Here is a 20794-nt window from a genome sequence, read left to right on the forward strand (position 1 = left end):
CTACAAGAACTGAAGGTTTTATCTTACAGCTTCATGAATGCTGTGGCTTTAATTACACTACTTGTGGCCTTGAAAGACCCTGGGTATATTTTATCTAGCATGCAGTTTATTGTTTTCCCAATTTAAACTATATAAAGCACAACTGCTAAAGAATTTGACACAGGTCTCTTAAAATTTCCTCATTAGTTATTTCTGCACAAGGAGTTTGATGCCAGCTGGAGGGAAAGGTCTTAAAAATAAATGGTGCCTTAATATTTTTAAGTTGCTTTCCTGAGAAATAGGTAATTTGCATTAGAATATCTGCAATGACCCCAACAGCAAGATGTTTCTGTGCTCAGACTGGATAGTTCAGTTCAGTCCTGAACTGGAGATTTTTGGTAAAGGTTCTTCAAGTCACTAATTTTTTGAGTATATTTAAAAGGTCTGAAACAATACTCAGGGTCTGAAAGTCTGAAATAATATTCCTTATTAGTCACTGAAACCTACCTGGCTTCGAGCTATCTAAGATTTTTTTTTTTTCTTTTTTTTTGTTTTTGAAGTGTAGACACTCAAAACCTATTCCTTAGCTGTTTTTATGATACAAAATTTTAACTTGTGAAAAAGCAACAACTCACAAATCTAAAAAGATTTGACTTGCAACATGAAACAAGCGTTAAGTACAGAGAAACCATTAATTTTTAAATTATTACATTTAGTAAATAAGTACTAGCTGTGTCATCTGCAATACAACAATTGGCAGCTTATCTTCTGTTACTAGTTATTTAGGCTAATAGGGGGTCTAGAAAAAGCGTTTTAATAGATGTCAAGCACAAGGATAGTTAGTAACCTTGGCATTCAAATGGCAAGAGAGCAAGCTTGTGGCTCTTTGAGAAATTAGAGCATTTGAATGCAACTTGTATCAGCAGAAAGACACAAATATTTTTATGTCATACATAAACTTGTATATAACTGCTGCTGCTGATATGGAAATCTATGTTAGCAAATTTGTTACTTTTGGTCCTGTATATTACACACTATACTATATGACTGACTAATCTTTCTCCTGTCATCCCAGTTTCTCCTTCTTCAGTTCTTCATTTTTGAATTTGTTCTCGGTTATTTTTGTGGTAAATACTGTGTTTTCTCACATGTGTGCTGTGTGCCTGCAAGCACTGTTCATCTCCCAGTTTCAATCTTTTGGCTTGGAAAACAGAAAAATCTGACAAGGAGTCCCAGGGCTTTTTGGAATGTGTTAACGTGTCTGCTTTTTTGCTGGGAACAGCCCCTTTGACTGTCTTTATGTAAAGGATACTGCCAACATCTTTGCAATTTTAAAAGGTTATGAGCGAGAGGTCATGTCCTTCTAATATACCAGAGAGGCTGGGAGGGGTACCTGCACATCAGAAATTCAGGACCTAGGCATCACCTTTTTTTTGAGCTGACTTTCACAGACTTGACTATGAATATAAGTTTGCTATGACACAGAATAAACAGACTTCTTTTCAATTGAGATTATTTCTCAGTTGATATATTGATAATAATTACTATTATAATTATTACAAATAATAAACACAATAAATAACATTGTGTTTATTATTTGTAATAAATACAATATTACAAAAACAATAAAAAAATCAGGATAAACAGATATTACAAAAAATAATACTCTTTTTTTCTGTCCTTGAAAAGTGGAAGGAATCTAGTAAGCTAAATATGGTTGTGTGTTAAAATTTACAATTCCAAAAAGAAATAAATAGGGCTTTAGGAGTATGTACACACATATTAAAACAAAATATCACCTTGTTGGGCTTGATAAGTCTGAGTACTCAGCTTTTTCTTATCCATCAGCCGTGGGTTGTAAAATAAAATTGACCTTTCGTCTCCTTGTAATTAGGATAGCACCCACATTTAAGAATGTAATCATGTATTAAAAATAGTCAATTTTATTTCATTTCACTGTGATAAGTGTTATCTATCAGAATCTCTGACACTTTACTTAATTTAGAAGGAATATCTCTTCTCAAACATGGAGGATACATTACCTGACTAGTCTTTCAGAGGCAGCAGTCTATGATCCCACTAAACAGGTACAAATGTAATTTTCTTTCCAGCGGTTTGCAGGCTCAGTCACTTGTCTCTTTTCTTGCAGAACGATTCCTGGGGAAAGCAGTACTCATATGCACTCTTCAAAGCCATGAGCCACATGCTCTGCATTGGGTACGGGGCCCGCGCCCCCGTCAGCATGTCCGACCTCTGGATAACAATGCTGAGTATGATCGTGGGGGCTACTTGCTATGCCATGTTTGTTGGTCATGCCACTGCCCTCATCCAGTCCCTGGATTCATCACGACGACAATACCAAGAAAAGGTAACTCATTTTCTCACAACTCCTCAGGTTGTGGAATGGATTAATGGGATGTTTTAACGCTTTACATTAAATGGTCTAGTAGCGTGTGAAGCCTTTGGCAGCTATCATTGAACACAAAGGAGTTCAGAACACTCCGTGAGTTCAGTATATTTTTGCAGGAACCGACTTTGCTTAGAGAGCAGCTGGTTCTTGATGTTCAACTTCCTTTGTATTCTTCTGTGAAAACTCTGTCCCTTGCTTCAGACTTGCTTTGTATCCCTTTGCTACGTTCTGTAGGTAGTTGAACTAGGTAGCTTCAACCATGGCCTTGACCTTGGTAGCTTGGCCATGTCTTTACAATTTCCTGTCATTCCTTTGGAGTGCAGTTCAGGGATCACACTTGAACATGTCAAAAGAATGGCATGACATGAGGACAGACCAATTCAATTAGTTTTGCTTGTAACTTCCTCAGAGGAGTGCTCAGAAAAGGTCTTCATTTGCTTAGTAACAGTATTGTTTACATGTGACTCCATGATCTGTAAGGTCCTCTCCAAGGTCAAAAAGGATTTTGGCCAGACATGGAAAAGTAGAGAAAGGTTAGTGGAAGAGTGTTCACTATGAAGCAGGAATTAAAAGTTGTTTTATTCCGTGTAAAATTGGAATTAAAAAGATATGAAGGGGTACACGGTTGGATCTTCATGAAGTACTAATTAAAACTGTCAGTTGTGTAATAAAAATCAGATACAGGTGTTCATCAAGGCATGCAACTGGAAGATGTGGCTAGCAATGATGGCATAAGGAAGAAAGGATCAGAATGAACCTCAGGAAGGGAAAAAAAGAACATGCAGAATTAGAGGTGTTTAAAAGATGGCAAAATTCATTACTATAGTAAATGGGGAGCTGGAGGAGCCATAGCAGGGGAGAGGTAGTGAGCAGCTGGGCAAAGTAGTGAAATCAAAGTTTACATCAGCAAATAGGAAACACAGCCTGAGCAATGGTATTTGGCATGTGTCCATAACAAGGTCCAGAAAGGCAAACTGGGCAGAAATCACAGTATGATGTAACACAAACCTGGGGGAGAAAACTGGCAGAGACTAAATAGCCAAGGGGATGACCCTGGCATCTGCTGAGGATGAAGGGGAATTGGCTGGGAAAGAAAGAGGGGGAAAAAAAGAGTAGGATGGACTGGGAGATTTTCTTTACAAGGAAGCAAAGAGGGAGGAAATGAGAATGTGTGGGTGAAGAAGGGTTTATATACAGTTTTGTTAAGCTCAAATTGCATCCAGATCATGGGTTCAGTATGTGAGAGACAGGAAGAGGTAAGATGAGCTGTAAGTTCAGTGACAGAAAAATTTGCTTGTGGCTGACAAAACAGTTCAAAAACAAGTTTGGAAGCAAAACAGTTCAAAACAAGTTTGGAAGCAAGAAATTTCACACGCTGTAGTGTGTCATAAAATATAAGTTAGAATAAGAGGTTAAGAAAGAGAGTAGAGATCATTAAAACCAAATGAGTTCTGTCAGTGACGAAACCCCCTTATTCATCTCAGTATAATGTCAAAGGGCTAATCCTGGTGGGTTACCTGACTCAACTGGCTCATTAGGTCTGTTCTGTGAACGAGAAGGAAAGTAATTTTTTCTAAATGGGACATTTCTAGGAAGCTGGGACCGAAATCTCATAACCATGGACATGAAGTATGACTGCAGCATCATTACAGGTCAACATACATACACTCATATACATAGATTTAAGAAATCAGAAGAAATGTCACTAATTCACCTAAAATCTTATGTCAATCATTATCCTCAGATCTTGCTGGCTGAAGCAGTATATCACAATATTTTGAGCGTCAGAGTGTATTTTAAACTGTGCTGAGTAAAGCCAGTGTCAATTGCACTTGTTTTGTAAATTAAAACCCAGCAACAATCAATCAGTATTGCATGTCTCATCATTTTGCAAAACAGCAAACAAAACTTTCTGTTTATTCGTTTGCTCTCTGATTTTATATACACACATTATTAAACATTAGCATGGAAATATCCAGCATTTTTCAGCTCCTGCCATTCTCAACACATTCATTTTTTCTTTTGTTTTTTTCTTCTGACTTGTTTCCTGACTTCTGAGGTAAAGAATCACATGGCACTGACAATCAGAAATTTTAGAAATAAGCCAGAAATTGCATATTTATATCCTTTAGAAAATTTTTTCTTATTTTTTGGAATCTATTCTTGCACTGTTTATTAAGGGCTAAAAGGATGTGTTGAACAAATAATATTTTTCTACTGATTTCTGAGAGTCTGGACCCTGATACAGTGATAACAACTGTACAGACTTGTCTGTACATTCTTAACCATTTCTTTATCATACTTTCATCTTATTTTAAAATAAATCTTGATTATAGCATAAGAATTATAAGTCATTACTACAAATTCTTAAAGGGTATTCTATATTTGTCTTTATTCTGCAAACTACATTAATAGCATTCAATACCATTTTGTTGTACCCATCTTGTCATTGTATTGTCTAAAATACTGGCAGACAAAAATTTTTTATATTTCAGGTATCTGACACTTTAGAAAAAGGTAGATGAAATTCCAGCTACAGATTTCAGAGTTTTAATATATTCCATTATGTATTTCTGCATTGTGCAGATATAGATGCATTGGTTTGGTTTTTTTCTTCTGAAATTAAAAAAAAAGAAGGGGACTTTCATTTTTTTGGACTTAAGGGCTAGGATCAAGTTCTTTTTTTAGACAAGTATATCTCAGGTTGTATATTTATTGGCTCCATTTGTTTCCTTGTAAGAATTATGTAAAATAATGAAATTAATATGAATTTCTAGGCAACACAGAATGATAGTGGAGGTAAGAAAGAAGTTCTTATTTGATTCTTCTCTAAATAACATCATGAATGTATCTGTGGAATGCAACCAATTAAAGGAAATTTCTGGTCCTTCTCCCTCTGAAAGCAGCCAGAAATAAAATATTTGCTGAAATCTCTCTCATTCAGGTCCTTCCAAAGCTCAAGGTGTGCAAAACTAGAACAAATATAGTACGAAATGGAAGAACTACACACAGGAAGAGAAGAACGATATTTCATTAAGCCAAATGTCAAACTCTATCAAAGCATTTGATCTGTGCCAAGCACTACATGCTGAGAGAAATCACAACATGTTAATGAAGCAAATATTGTTCCACAGGTTTACTCTTATGGGCCAAAATGTATCAGAAAATTAAGAGTGATTATAAGCCATCAGATGTAGGAAATGGACAGTAAACTTGTGCTCTGAGAAGCAGTACAAAAAAGAATGTATTGATACATTCTGTTCACTCTGCTGAAGTTCAGTCTTTTTTCGGCTGAAGTAGTGGAACTGTTCTCACAGGAAAAAAAAAAAAGTCTCTCAGATTTAATACATACATCAGATCCTGGTATCAATTAGTGAAGGACTTATACCTAAAAAAGGAGAGAGATGTCCAGTTCAGGTGTACTTAATCCATATTCTCTTTACAGTAATAAAGTTTGATGGACCATTCTACCTTAGAAAAGCACTGAATAAATCAACAATCAATATCATCTTAGCACTCTCTCCTTCCTGACTTTGGTGTAAGTCAAAGAGGAATGCAGTAATAACTAAAAGCAATATTCTAAGTGACAACACCTTTAACATTTTATAATGTCTAGAAAGTCAGCACATCGCAAAGATTTTTGCCTTTTCAAAGACATTTATTTGAAAGAACCAGAAATGCATATGCTAAACTTGTTAACAATCTAGTGTGAAATAAAGAAGGCAAAATGAGCAGTCATTTGACAAGGAGGTGAAGATCACTTGTTACATATTTCTTCCTTTAGATGTTGGCAGTTCCTAGTAGGAAGATGTTTGCCTGATGCTGTGAGTGTCAAAGAATTTTCATGATTTAAGATAGATTAAAATTTCCTCTGTTACATTCTGTCATAGGCAAAAAGTATCAAGGAACAACAAGCTATTAGAGACAAGATTTGTAGTGGCATACAGATTGTCTCACAGCATAAAGATTGTTAAATTGGTTTGATAAAATACCAGGTATGAGCTCGGGAGGTTATTATTTAATTTTATTTTAATTTTCCTTATGCCATCATTTTCCATTTTCTTTATGCTATCATTTTATATATATTGTTTATTGTCTAATAGAACTCAAACCACATAAGGCGTTAAAAAAAGAATAAGACCATTTTTGCCAATTGCAAGCAATATGAGAGACATAAAAATGTTTAATTAAATTATATACATATAGGAAGTGGGAAAAAGTTACAATTGCCTTCAATGTCCCAAAGAACATTTTCTAACTCCATATATTGCTTTTATTTTATCTCTTAATTTGTGGTCTTTGAGCATGTCTTCAGTTAAATCAGTCTAGTTCAAAAGAAGAGAATAACTTAAATGTACTTTTTTACAGAGAAAAAGTAATAACTATATAAAGTTAATTTAAAAGCAACCAGTAAGTTGTAAGTAGTAAGCAACTACTACATAATTATATGATAGTGTGCATTTTTATATAGCTAGCATTGGGATTTGGAGCTCAGATTGCCAATTTTTCATTTCTTAAGCATCAAAAGAAACTTTTGAAAGGAATAACCAAATTAGAGCAGCAGGGCAGCTTTAGATTTTGCAGCACAAGGCCTTGCCCCAGCTTCTCTGGTCTGTCTGTCACACACATGCACACACAGGATATCTAAATTGCCCTCTCAGTCCGTGGGGAAATACCTGGCATGCATTGCAAGAGGTAGCAGCACCTTGGGGTGCTTTGGGGGAGCTGTGGGTGGGACATGTTCCCACTTCCCTGCCTCTCCAGGTGTGTGTACTCCCTCACCTTGGGCAGTGGCGCAGCTGAGGTCCTCCCTTCCAAAACTGGGGGCCGCCTCTCTGATCTTCCTTCGCTGAGCAGTTGCTTTAGGGTGCAGTGGAGGGGCTCCGCCACAGCGTAAATCAAAGCTTGTAGCCACTCATCCAGCCAGTGACACCTCTGCATCTTCCTAAAGAGGAATGGGAGACATCTCTTCCATGTTTTCGTGAGTTTCAAGCAGTTGGTGGTTAAACTGAAGGTGGAGCAAGGTGAATACTGAGTTCTTGGCGTGTTCATTAAAACTACTTCAGTTCTTAGGAAATATTTCTGGAAAATTTTAGATATTTGTAACTATGTCGTCTGTAAGTATCAGGGATTTGTGTATATCCACATGACTCTGGGAAATGGCTGCTCCGGCCATGATGGAAATTCATAGGAAAGGAAGAGCTGTGGCCAACTCAAGACCACATCACTATTTAGCTAGGCTTACACCAGCTTGTGGTGTATATATTTTATTAAACTAAATACAGATATCCATGCTGGACTTGAGTCAGATGAAATAGAGTGAAACTGATAAAGTTTCCAATGCCTACATATTATATGCTATTCATAAAATCTTTGAAAATTTAGATTTATGGATTTTTTTTTTTTTGCTTAAATTGAACAGATGTTCAAACAGCAATTTGCAGAACCTGAATTTTAGACACACAGCTGAATTTGCAAGAATGAAGTCATAGAATGTTATTACTGGATCGGGTGTGATGTGAGCAGCAAAGTACTGATTAAGTACTGATTTCTAAGTTCAGTAGCTTTTCATGGTTTACACATGGTTTTTTAAAAATGGAAGTAATGCTTTTCTGGGGCTGATAGTAGTTTTTAGAAAGACTGACAATGCTGTAACACAAAAATTTTCTGTGATTCTTTACTTAAAAATAGTCTGTTTTCATTTATAAAGCATAATTTTAGCAATAAGTCATGTCATGTGGCTGCTGAAGAAGGTGAGCAACTTGGAAGATAAATCTTGAATTTTCTATGCAGCACAGCATACTTGGCACACCAAAGGAATTATTTATTTTGGAAGATGAGGGGTGGTTTCCTTTATCCTTGAATTAGACCTACTTGAAAAAAACACATAAACAAACAAACAAAAAACACCCCACGATTAAACCAAAACAAAACCAAAAAAACCCAAACCAAAACAGGAAAATAAAGCAAACCCTTTTCTCAGCAGGGTTTCTCTACTTTTGCAGGTTTTTAGAAAATTCCCATCAGCTTACACAGACATATATCCTATTCAGCTTTGCCACAGTACAGTATTTTAAATGGTAAAGAATTTTGAAGTGTTTTATCAAGTGATCAAGTACAAGAGTTGCTAACAGCTTTGTACAATGTTAGGACCTCAGTAGTAAGCATTCCTTTTATTAGAAGCCATATAGTCATCACAGTATTGTGAACGACAAAATTCATTATTCCCTAAATATTTAGGCATGACTGAGAATCATTGCACACCATAGTATTTGTGGATTGTTTCTGGTAGTTATAACTCCTGGATTTGTGATTTTATTTGGAAGTTATAGTTAGAGAAGGGTCTGTAAGTGTTGGCTTTAGGATTATTTCTGAATCATCTTATGCTGTTTTGGCATACATCATATCCCTGACTGCTAATTGTACAGATGTAGTATTCCTGGCTTCTGTGAGCCTTATTGGTCCTTGTAGAAAGTAATGAGATTTATTAGAACAAAGCAAGCTATTAAAAGATACTTGGTATCACTCAATATTCTGAAAGGGAAAACATTCTGGAAGGGAAAAAACTAGCTGAATCTCAGAAAAATCTTTTCAACTACTCTAGTTCACAGGATGCATCCTGTTATTTGATAGAACATGCACATAATAGAACTTGTAGGTACATTAATCCTTTTATTTATATGCATCTTTTAACTTGATGTATAATTAAGACCATCATGAAATCAACTGACATATAAATGAATATTTAAATTCTCAGCCGTGAGAACTAGTGTGGGCTGTGCAGACAGAAGCTTATTCACTGAGCATGAGAATATTTGTTGTGTCATGATAAGGCCTTCACTGCCATCGCTTTCTTTCTCTTTCTCATCTTTATCAGTGTTTTGTTTATAATGATTACTTGGATTTTTGCTGCGCACACTTGTGATATTGACATTGATCTTCACAATTTTTGAAACAGGAAAGAATGATAGATAGCATTGTAAAAATTAAGGGAACAAAATATTTTCCCTCTCCCAAGCAAAAATCAGAAATTACTCACCTTTAATGATACAACATTAAAAAAATCAACAATTTTTTTTCTCTGCAAGTTGATCTGAATATGATGTTTAGTTTGAGAGCAAGACTTTGGAGAGAAATATAAATTAGTCAGAACATGCTCTCCTCTTTTGTCGTGATACTTCATTGTTGTTTCATCTTCATTGTTGTTTCATCATTACCCCATTCTTGCTGGGGGAATTGGGTGGTGATTTTTGCCTTTCCTCTGAAAAGGCGCTTGGTCCCTCCTGGCAGCAGGTACTGTGCAAGCCTAGTGCTCTCCACCCGGCTGCATCATACCTGTGCCAAACTGTAATAGACTCCCGCTGCTTCTAAAATGGCAGATGGGACTGTCTTTGATTTATTGCTGTGTTGTGGGTAATTTACCTATAAAGTGTTCTGCTGTCTTGCATTATGGATTAGGTTTCTAGCAGTTTTCCATACGAAACTGCAGAGCAAGCTCATTACAATTGCAACCATGTTCATGATGACTATATAAAATTAGCTGTGAAGGCATGAAGTTATTCTAGAGTCAGATTTTACACACAATCTGCTTTCTTTCCACAGTAATTACCATAGGTTCCCACACTAAATAGATTTTTTTTAAAAAAGAGAGAAACAAAAAACAAGGAACTAAGTTTTGGGCTTCAAACTTTCTGTTCAAACACAGCACAAGTTACAAATTTAACAAGCGAAAACTGTGATTCACACCAGATACCTTTAGCAGGTAGCAATTATCCAAGTTACACTAGAATAACTGTGCTTATGTCCTGTAAATGGATAGAAGGAAATAGCCGTCAATATTATCTAATATAATATTAGGAGTGAGAAAATAATCCTTTCTGTGAAAGATTATGGTTTTCTTAGGGAAAAAATGAAGAAAGAAGGATTTATTATTTTTATATTGACTTGTACATCGTAGTTCTTTCCCAATCTCACTCTGTTTCTCAATATTTGAGAAATTAGTGCATATATACTTTGAGAACATAGTAATTTGTATAAATAAGACATGCAATATTTATAAATGCTTTGGAGTGCAGAGGATAGCAGAATAATCAAAGCATTTTCCCTTCAAATGAGTGTTTTAAAAGCCCTTTTGTATTGTTTTGTGTGATAAATTAACAGTTTAATTCAAGTAGTTATTAACCTTGAAAAAATATTGTAACACTAATTCAAGAAAATGTATTAGAAAGGACAAGCAGTAATAAATGTAGCAGTAAAATGCTTTTAACTCCATTTGTTTTCATAAAATACACTAGACCTGCCTTTTACATCTTATGCTACCAAAGGAAAAAAAAACCTTCAGAAAACATTTTTCTAAATGCTAGTTACTTAAGCATAATAAAAGGGCTTTTAAAATAAAAATTCACAGTGCTATGTTTTCACAGTTTGGTATTAGGAAACTGTAATTTTCAGAATGATATCTATACAATCTCCTTCTAGACAAAATATTTGTTGGTCAGAATTTGATGTATATGTAAAAGTAATTTTCTAAAGTTTCGAGGAAAACACTGAGAATTTTTTAAAATGAGAAGTGAAGTCTTCGGGTGTTTCTTTTTGTGCATATGAAGGAGCTGGTAACTAGAATCTATGGAGTTAATTTCCCTATGTAAGATACCTCCCAATCCTTTTTAATTTTTCAACATTTTTTAAGGCATAGGCCTTTTCTTCCCCTGATTGAGTAGGGAATGTAAGTAAGAGAGGTGGGTGATCACCTGGCTGAAGAGCCCATCTGTCTGTGTTGCTGCTTTATTCCTGCACACTGTGTGATATTGTTCAGCCCATGTTTGGGCATCATCAGGCAGCATCAGAGGATGGATGTGGCCCCACCTCAGCCAGGAGTACCACTGACACCAGAGGCAACCCAAAAGGATGACTTAAAGGAAAACTGAGGCAGAGAGCCTCAAAAGATGACTGGTCAGTGTAACAAGAGATAGTGGAAAGGCATCTCTGGCTTTTTCCTATGGTATGTCTGCAAGGAAAACCAGTTTGAAATGGCAGGAGCCAAAGAATATGTGAGGAAGTGAGGATGAAAGAAACAACAGGGACTGCACCGGGGGGTAGATGATGTTGACTTGTTTTAGGGAAGAACTGTGGTTGACAGGGGAGCTTGTGTTGAGGGATTTGTTGATGGCTAAGCAAGAACCTCTCATTGGGCAGTACATGATGTCATCTGAAAGAATTTAGGGAGTCATTTGACACACATTCTGAATTTTCAGCAAAGAGATAGAGATGAACCTTCTATTTCCACCTGCATATCCCCTCACTTAGAACAGCAGCTTGTGTATGTGGACAGTGCAAATAAAAGAAGAGAACTGAAGTGAGGATGATCAATGGAATGGTTACCTGGATTACTATATCAGATTACCCAGTTCTGCCAGCCAGGAAGTTTTGAGTTGCATGAGCAGAGACAAGATAGCATCTGATAATCCCTGCTCCGTCAGGTGCAGCTGTAAGGCATGAGCAGTATTTACTCTTTAAGCAGTGTTGCTAGGAAAAAAATCTGAAATCTGGTGTAAAAATGGATAATAGAGATTTAAAACTCTGATTAACTACATTGGTCCATTGATTTCAAAACAAAGCTATAACAGTCAGAGAGTAATTCTGCATGAAAAATGATAGCACAATAAAATCAACAGTATATGTAACTCAGTAAATGAAAAGATACTTTTTTTTATTGCTGAAAGATTGTGGTTTAGATTTGTTTGCAGAATATTTAAAAAAGAGGCACTTGCTCTGCAAAAGTTTATGATTTAAGATAGTAGAGAACAGTATAACCTTGCAAAATAGTACCAAAATGAGATATTATTTGGAACAGATGTAAACCTTAGCTCTTCCTTGATTTTACTTCAGCTTTATTTTCCTTCATAGTTTCTCAGTCTAGCAGCACTCCCCCAGTCCCCATGTCTCTTTCTAAGGCAGTCTCTGCATCTGGCAGAGACCATTTGTCCTCTTCTTCCTCAAAACCCTGCACGAAACCAGTCTATTTTGTGTGGTTTGGAGAAGACAGGACACTCATCTAAACCTTGCACCATGCTTTCCATGGCAGGAAAAGAAAGCTTTCATTTTCCAAATGATTCAGTATCACTTAACCTCAAGAAAATTAGAGCTTCCTGGGGAGGGCCCAGTGATGTAACTACATAGAATAATGTGAAAAAGGAGAAGAAAAGGGTAAAAATTAATAATGAAAGCATTGTGCTGTGGCATATCCATTAATTTAGGTGTAAGCCCCATTGAATGTGGCTTTTAAATTTGCAGTACAGTTCTGAGCAGAGGAGGGATCAATCACGTAGGCTGAGAAAATGAGCTGTCTCTGTCTGCAGCAGCTGGAGGCAGCTCCTCAGAGTGTTAGCCTGGATTTCTGCAGCACACCAGGGCTAAAGGCAGAAAATTTCTCAAAACAAAGTTTTACACTATAACATTCATTATATGCCATTTCTAACATACTCTTTCTGGGCGGCCAAGAGAGCTTCTGTTTTAGCCATCAATTTGTGCTTTAAAAAACAGAAGGAAGTGCCAGCTTATACCTGAAGTGGTTGCTGCCTTAAAATTGTTAGGTTACCACCTAATTGTTAGGTAGTTGTTATCTGTAGTGAGGTTCTTACGTTACACTGAAGTTTTAGTGGAAGCAATATTCCGTTTCAGGAATTAGCATTGCAGACCCTTGTGCTATATTTGATTATCATTACTCAAAATTTCATTGTCTGTACAGTTTCAAAATATATTGATTTAGTGGGAAGACATTCTGAATTCTTCCAGATCTTTTTCAGATTCAGTTTAAAAGCAAAACGCAAATGAAAAGGTTTTTCTTGCCTCAGCACCACGTTACGGTTTTCACATAGCCCAGGTGTAGGTTTCTCTATTGAGGGTGCACTGGTGTTCTCTTTGCAAGGTTTCCCATGTGGGTCTACATCAAATATCTCTGGAATAATGAAAAGGTGATCTTTTATTTATCTATTTCATGCTTTAAAAACTGAACGAAAAGAAAAAAGGCTCTTTCAAAACCAATTTTTTTAACAAAACCAAGTGTTTTGCATTGCCTACCAGGAAGAGTCCTCCTTGCCAGGGCTATGCAGGTGCCTCCTCAGCTTCAGCAGGGGTCCTGCACTGCAGCCTTTCCATGAGACACCATTGTCGGTGCTGTAGTGGTGTTTGGGGGACTAGCTCAGAATAAAAGTGAATTATCCATTGGGCCTGAACAACAGTACACATGGCAGACTATCATACTCACAGCCAGTGGTACTGGAGTGCAAATTAGTTCTCTTGCTCTGGAAGTAAAGGATCCTTTATTTAGCTCTAAAGCAAATTTTCCTAAAATTTCAGGTGCTGAGTTGAGTGGTTCTAAAATACTTAGGATGGGAAGAAATAAATCTGCACTTCATAAACCGTATTTCTTTAAGTGGAAGAAACTATGAGGAATCCTTAGGTCTTTAGAATTGTTTGTAGAATTGTTTAAGAACTCTTTATTAGCCTTTTACTCTTTTCATGTTTTTTCCATAGCACCTTGTAGGTGTTTTGCCCATTTCCTCAAAGCACTCTCTATTTCTCCTTCTTGTTCTGAAAAAAGATGGGAAAGAAAATAAAGGTATTATTTCACAGAAGCTCTGTTCTTTTTCTTTAACAGTTACAGCTCTGTGGCTTCACTTTTGAATGAACCCAGCTATACTGAATTAAAGCTTTCCCTAATGTTTCTGCAGAAATGATCAGCACAGAAGTACAGTATCAACATTAATTTGAGAGTTAAATCTCCATGGAGATTTGGGAAGCAATCCACTATTACTAAGAACTTTTTGCATTGTTTTGGAGAATAAAAAGTAAGACCTACTCTTTATGTAAGATTTGATGCATTTGGATGATCAAGTGGTCAATGCATTGAATTATGTCTTCATAACCAGAACTATTACAGGAATCATTAGTCTACTTCTTTGAAGAAAGCTATAAATTACCTTAAAATTTGTTCCTTGCAGTGTGTTTCATTGGCTTTTCCATTCCTGGTAGAGCCTGTAGTTCTCATATATACCTCATTTTTATTCTAATTAAAAAATTATCTTTAAGTCATTACAAATTGAAGGGGTTTTTTTTCTGTACCTGGTGAATAAGTTCCATAATTCTGGAATGTAAGAGAATACATCCTGTTGCTCAGTCATTCCTCTGGAACCATGAGGTCTGTAATGATGCTTTTCAGGAGAGTACAAAAGGTTGCTTGGAATATTACTTTCCTGCCATGGCTGTCAATTATTAGAGAAGCCTTCAGATGCCATAAATTTATTTCTCTAAGGATGCCTCTGAAGTGTGTATACTTCAAGACTATAAAAATGTAAGGTAAGAAAAAGAAGATTAGGGTAGTTTAGAAGAAGAAATGAAACAAAACAGCTGTGAATGTGAAGATGAAGAGCAGTTTGTCAAGATGGCTGCAAGTATTGGTGAAGAATGCATTAATATTGTGTGATACTGTGTGTTAAACTCAGTCTTCTAGGTGACGCTGGAGACATGAACAGTTCAAAAAAGAGTGTTAGGTTATCTAAAAAATAAGTTGTAGTCTTCAAGTCTCATTTTTAAGTGGAAGGGCTCTTTGTGTCATGCTAGAGTATCTAGCTGTATTCTCAAATAAAATATGCAAGGTTTCACACTGCAGATATTAAACAATAGTTTGTAAAGTAATGATAGTATTAATGAAGTTACCTGTTCAGAGCAGAGGTTGTCTGGTCTCCTTTAAGCTCCTATGGGTCTTAAGAAATCTTAGTACTGCATTTGTCTGACATGTGAAATGCCTGCAGGGAGGTGGATGGATTGCAGCCAATGGCCCTGTGTAGGCTTTTCTTCCCCATGAATAGCATGTGCATTGGATGATTCTTCATGCTTCCCAGCCCCCTGATTTTATATAAGTGATTATGCATTCTTGGAAAAGCAAGGTCAAATGTGATCGTCTATATCAATTTTTTTGTCCCAACAAGGGACAAGAGAAGTTTCTGTCTTTATCTGATATGCATGTGATAGACAAGTAGAAAAGACACTGGGAGATGCCCTGCCCAGCCTAGAAGAACCATTTCCCCATCATTAAGACATTGCTGTGAAATGAGGGAATGCCAGTTTTGGGTCTCTGATCAGAGGTCAAGAAAAGCAATACATCCTTTAACAGAGCAACTTTACTTACTGAAGAATCTCTTTCTTTCTCCCTTTAGCTTTGAACAGACCTTCCCATGTAAGATAAACTTACTGGCCTGCAAATATCTTGACATGGAAGTGAAAAATGGGAAAATAGGTGCATTAAAAAAGAAAGTTCTTTTTGATGAATTGGCATTTTTCACTAATTAATACAAAAGGAACTGGGAAGCCATAATTAAGTTTTATCAGAGATCAGCAGCTGTATTGTGCTAGTGTTCCTATCTTGTGTGTGCTGGTGCTGCTGGTAGCATAGCTGTTGGCACAACACCAAGCAGATGTAACAATTATGTTGTTAATAAAACTTACTTTCTTCTTCTTTTCATTGCAACTATTAAACAATAGATACAAAGTTACATAATTTCAACCTAATTATACATTTTTCTATATTTCTTTTCTAAATTGCTACTTCCATTTGCTTCTTGAAATAACTGGATTTCCTGTGGGTGAAGTGCTCACAACTAAGCATGCCAATTTAGCTAAAGGCATTGTGGGACACACAGAATTTAGCATTATGCAATGTTTCTGTGCAGCAGGATGGTGGTTTGAGGTGAAGCCCATGCCAGAGGAAACCAGGGCTTCTGATAAGCAGAATTAACACACATCTTAAAAAACATTACATCAAAAAGGAAATAGGTGATTGACAAGTGTGCCTTCAGTGCCCAGGTCCAGATGTCCCCATCGTGGATCCTAGAGCTGCACAGAATGCTGCTCATGCTCAGAACTGAACTGAAGAAGTGACCCAGTAGGGATGAGCTGATCCCTTTTGCTTCCCCAGACTGCTTGCCCTAGTGTGCTTGTCAGGGGAGTAACTCCTTTTGTCTCCTGCTCCTCCCCTCTAGGCACTTATTTGCATGTATATTCTTTCTTACTGGCCAAGTAAATTCAAAAAAGGGGAAAAAAAAAAAGAAAAAGAAACTCAAGTTGTTTAAAAGATAAGGAAAATTATTGTACAAGATGACAGGATAGGTATTAAATTTCATGTTGAAACTGGCAGCTCTAAGGAGGCCATTGCACCATATCTGATATTTTTAAATAAGTTGTCATCTTTACAGTATCTTTCTCGTTAAGAAAGAAAATCATCTTGCCTTAGACTTGATACAATTTCACCAAGAGACGCACAGAGGAGAGTTGTTTTTCTTCTCATGCCTTGGGGATGTGATTGTTGTTTCATTAAATCAGAGTCCTGTCATTGCCTCTGTGAAGAAGGGAACTGATCCTGGTTTTCATGCTGCTTCACTCCCCTTTTTAAAGCAGTAAAAAGCAAATTTGTGAAAGATAAAGAACGGTCTGAGAAAACAAATCCTGTTCAGAAATCTCCCTATAACTTAATTAATTTCTCAATTACACTAATTGAAAGGAACAATAGTAAGAGATTGTGTATTTTGTGGCAACTGAAAGGAAATGTTTAATTACTGCTTGTAAGTAAAATGACAGTTTAAAGCATTCTTGTAAGCAACAATACTCTTTGGGGGGTAATTAGTGAAAAATAGATGGTAAACAGATGATAGCTTTTAGGCTAAAGAAATCACTTCAGTTCCATCTCATGATAAAGAATTATAAAAAAGAACTTACCATTAACATGCCATTCAGTAGGAATACTTAAATTTTATTTTGATCTGTGTTTGATTATAAACTGTTTTTTTCTTTATGTGCTATTATCTGTATGTTAAGTAAAGCAGCAGTAAAGAAAGCAGATAGTAGAAATATCTCTTGAGCCCTGATAAATTCAGCTTTCAGTGACTGTGGGATGGACAGGTGAGCTTATTACTTTGCTACTACCAAAATATGATAACCAAATACTTGACTGCCATGTGCCCTGCTTGATGTCTATTCTGAACACAGACAGATCTCTAGTCATTTAAGAGCCATTTGGCCTTACTCATTTTTGAGTTATCATCACAGGTAATCGTCCTGTGAGTTAAAGTTAGTGCTAACTTCAGGTCTGACCAAGTATTTGGTTAGAGAGTGTCCTTTGGTGCCTTGGTGGTCAGGTTAAAAATTCAGCCGGCTCATGAATAGCCATTGCATGCCAGAGGACCACGCATAAACAGGAGGTGTTTCTGAAATGGAAATGAAATTCCTTGTTTTTCCAGTGTGGTTGGGGAAAAATGCAAGAGAGGGACAGCAATTGGAGTCTCGTCCCCATTTGAAGCACGGAGATATTTCAACTTGCATTCCTAATAATACCAGTCAAAGAAAGGACAAAGGGAGTATAAAGAGGATGAACTATACAAACATCAGACTTAGAGAAACCCTTGCAAGGGGCACAGCTGTGTCACCTGATTCCTGGTTGAATTTCCATTGGAGAGCAATGGCCAAGTGTCTGAAAACTGGCTGAAGCCCTCTCGCACATATGAAGTAGTATCCTAAAGAGATTATTTTTAATATTAGGACAGAATGAAGAAGTGTACTCCTGTACAGGTGAAAAAACTGTTCTGTGGAAGAGAATGAGCACTCCAAATAGGAAATGCATACTAGCGGCTACTGAAGATCATGCTTTTAAATAACAGACGAAATTGAACAGACATTGAGCTTAAACACTTTAGGAGTACTTATCCAGAATTCCTTCTAGCTTGGAAAGGTATTGGCCTTTCTCTCCATTCTGTCCCCCAGTAATCAAAAATGATTCTGATTCTAACCCAAGGGCAGTAGCTCCTTGTGTTTACATAAAGTGAGGTCCTTGCAGTAATAAGGAATCCTCGTTAGTGAGGCAGGATTTCCTTATGGTAGAAGAGAGATGGTCAGTGATTATGCTCTCCACTTTATTCAGGCTGCTGGTAGCTGAGCTCCAGGGCTAGAGTCATCAGCTCAGCTAATAGAGAGCAGCAGACCCAGTCTGTTACTGTGTGGGTCTTTAACTGAGTCAAGGCACACAAACTGGTTTGGACTGTGAGGCTGACAATGCAGAGTCAGATGGCAGATGACAGGCTTATTAAATAGCATGGTTTGCAGTATCAGACAGAGAGGAAGCATGTAACCATCCAGCAGTGGCTACATGCCCTGCCCAGATTCCCACATTCAAACACTGGCAGGGCTGGAAATATGGGTGGCCCATCTTTTTTGAGCAGGAATACCAGTTTTACCTCATTTACACCACTATGTGTCAGGAATAATGCTTGTAGCTGATGATAAGTCAAGGAGTTAAAGAAGAGAAAAATACCAGGGTCTCACAATAAATGTGACAAGAAAAATTGATATTTGTCAAGTAGCCATTAATAAATATTAGCTATACAGTTCTCATCCCTTTCCCATTAATATACAACTTAATGTCTTTTAAAATTATTTCAACATAGAACCCACTTATAATGTTAGATTGGAAGTTCCTGCAAATGGAGAAAATGATAGCCTGGTGTCTATGATTGTCTAATATTATTCAAATTCTTCCTGGGAGAAGCCTCAGGGATTTTTTTCCTAGACATTACTTTTACTTATACAGATTAGATTTGTTTAGCACACTGAAGCAATATCATGTGATATTCAGACATCCAACTGCACACTGAGCTAGGGAATTGGCACTATTGAATACGGGTTTGAGATAAAAGATTGTAAATCTAGTATCTGCCTTTTCAAAAGATTGAGTGAAAAAGCAAATTAATTCACTGTTTTATATGAGAGAAAGATACCACAGAAAGAGGGATATGTACTGTATGAAATGACACATTCTTTTGGGGGGTAATAAGGTAATTTTTATGTACCATTTAAATAGCATTGCATAATAGAGTAGAATTTAATTGAAGTAATTTATAAAGTGTTTTAGCAAAGGAGCTGCTCTTAAAATGCACATTTTATTTCAGAATAATATCTTTAAATAGAAATTATTTCATTCTGGGATCTTTGTGCAGTATTTTGCAAATCTTATACCTGTATTCTTTAAAAGTATATTTCGCTGAAAGATTGTTTTTAAAAAATGATATTACTTCTTTTTCATATGAAAAAACTGTTCTGCTTTATAATTTTTCATTAGTCACTCATTGCACTTGCAGTTATCCTTCTGCACAGAAAAAAATTTCAACAAATGAAATCTAGATAAAATGCTTAAAAGTTAATGGCCTGTGAATTTTTGATCAGATGAAACTTGCTTATTTATTTTAAAAATTTCTTCCTCAATGTAATTTGAGTGAAAAGTCAACACTCAGCTGAATGCCAAATGTAGGTGTAGTAGACATTACTATCAGTTGTAAACCAGAATATAATTTTTATACACTTAATGTTTAACTAGAAATTGAAGCTTTCGGAATATTTCTTAGTTTGTGTAATTCCCTGATTGTTTGCTTTCCAAGTCCACCATGCATTAGAGCAATTTTCAGAGAGAGGAAGAAAACCTCTCATGCCTTTAATATGACAAAGCTTCTCCCCGTCTGCGATTTGCAATTTTGCTTTGTCCCTTCCATACAGCTCATGCTATCTCCAGGGCTGAGCACCACTGCTGCTGGAGAGGGAGGCAGATATTTTTAATAACAAGCACACTTTCCTCAAAGCAAAATTTCCCATGGAAATCATTAGCTTTTATACACTCCAAGAAAGTTATTTTTCCATTAAAAAACAAATAAACAAACAAAAAGCCTGCAGCAAAACCCCCAACATCATGTTATTTTACCTTACAACATTTTGCATTTTGTTTTGGGTAGCTTCAATATTACACTGTATTTGGCTATACAGTTGTTGCAAATGCCATCCCTCCTGTTCGGTATCACAGGATCCCTGTTGAACCTTCCCTCTTTTCCTCATAATTTTTCTGCTGAGTACTTCCTGCAGAGAAATGAGGGGCCTAAACTCCATGTATCTGCAAATTGTTAAACTGAGTGTTTATATGTTTTGAAACAATTTCCTGGACCTCTTCCTCCATCTTCCCCCAGTCTGTATGAAAATCAGAAGGATTTTCTCCCTTTTCTTCATTGAAAAGTAAATAAAAATCTGTAATCAGAAAATAAAACCTTGAGCTCTGCAAAGTGAAGGACAAAAAGTGAGTCAAAGCTCCTCAGTTCCTTCAGTTTGTTTCAAGGCTTTACAGCACAATAGCAGAGAGAAAAGGAACTTTGATATTAATAATTTTGAGGTGTAAAGCCACTGAGCTGTCATAGGGATTTAAAAATACTGGAAAATAGTTTTTTAATGTTTTAAACTGTGTTTATAGAAACAAGCTACCACTAAAAAGCTATTTGAACACTATAAAAGTATTTAGGTTGACTGTTTTATTCCATGCTT

At 36.4% G+C, this 20794-nt stretch overlaps 1 protein-coding gene across 1 annotated transcript in view; it reads left to right on the top strand.

The window, feature by feature from the left end:
- The window catches only part of HCN1 (hyperpolarization activated cyclic nucleotide gated potassium channel 1), a 194415-nt gene that overhangs the window by 123225 nt on the left and 50396 nt on the right, over nucleotides 1–20794 (top strand). The window contains exon 4 of the mRNA XM_054286876.1: nucleotides 2129–2347. Coding sequence (XP_054142851.1) covers nucleotides 2129–2347 — 219 coding nt within the window. The remainder of the gene's footprint in view (nucleotides 1–2128; nucleotides 2348–20794) is intronic.

The sequence above is a fragment of the Melozone crissalis genome, unplaced genomic scaffold, assembly GCF_028551555.1.
Source record: "Melozone crissalis strain CALT ecotype California unplaced genomic scaffold, PUWL_Pcris_2 ptg000005l_1, whole genome shotgun sequence".
In the NCBI taxonomy this organism is placed as follows: Eukaryota; Metazoa; Chordata; class Aves; order Passeriformes; family Passerellidae; genus Melozone; species Melozone crissalis.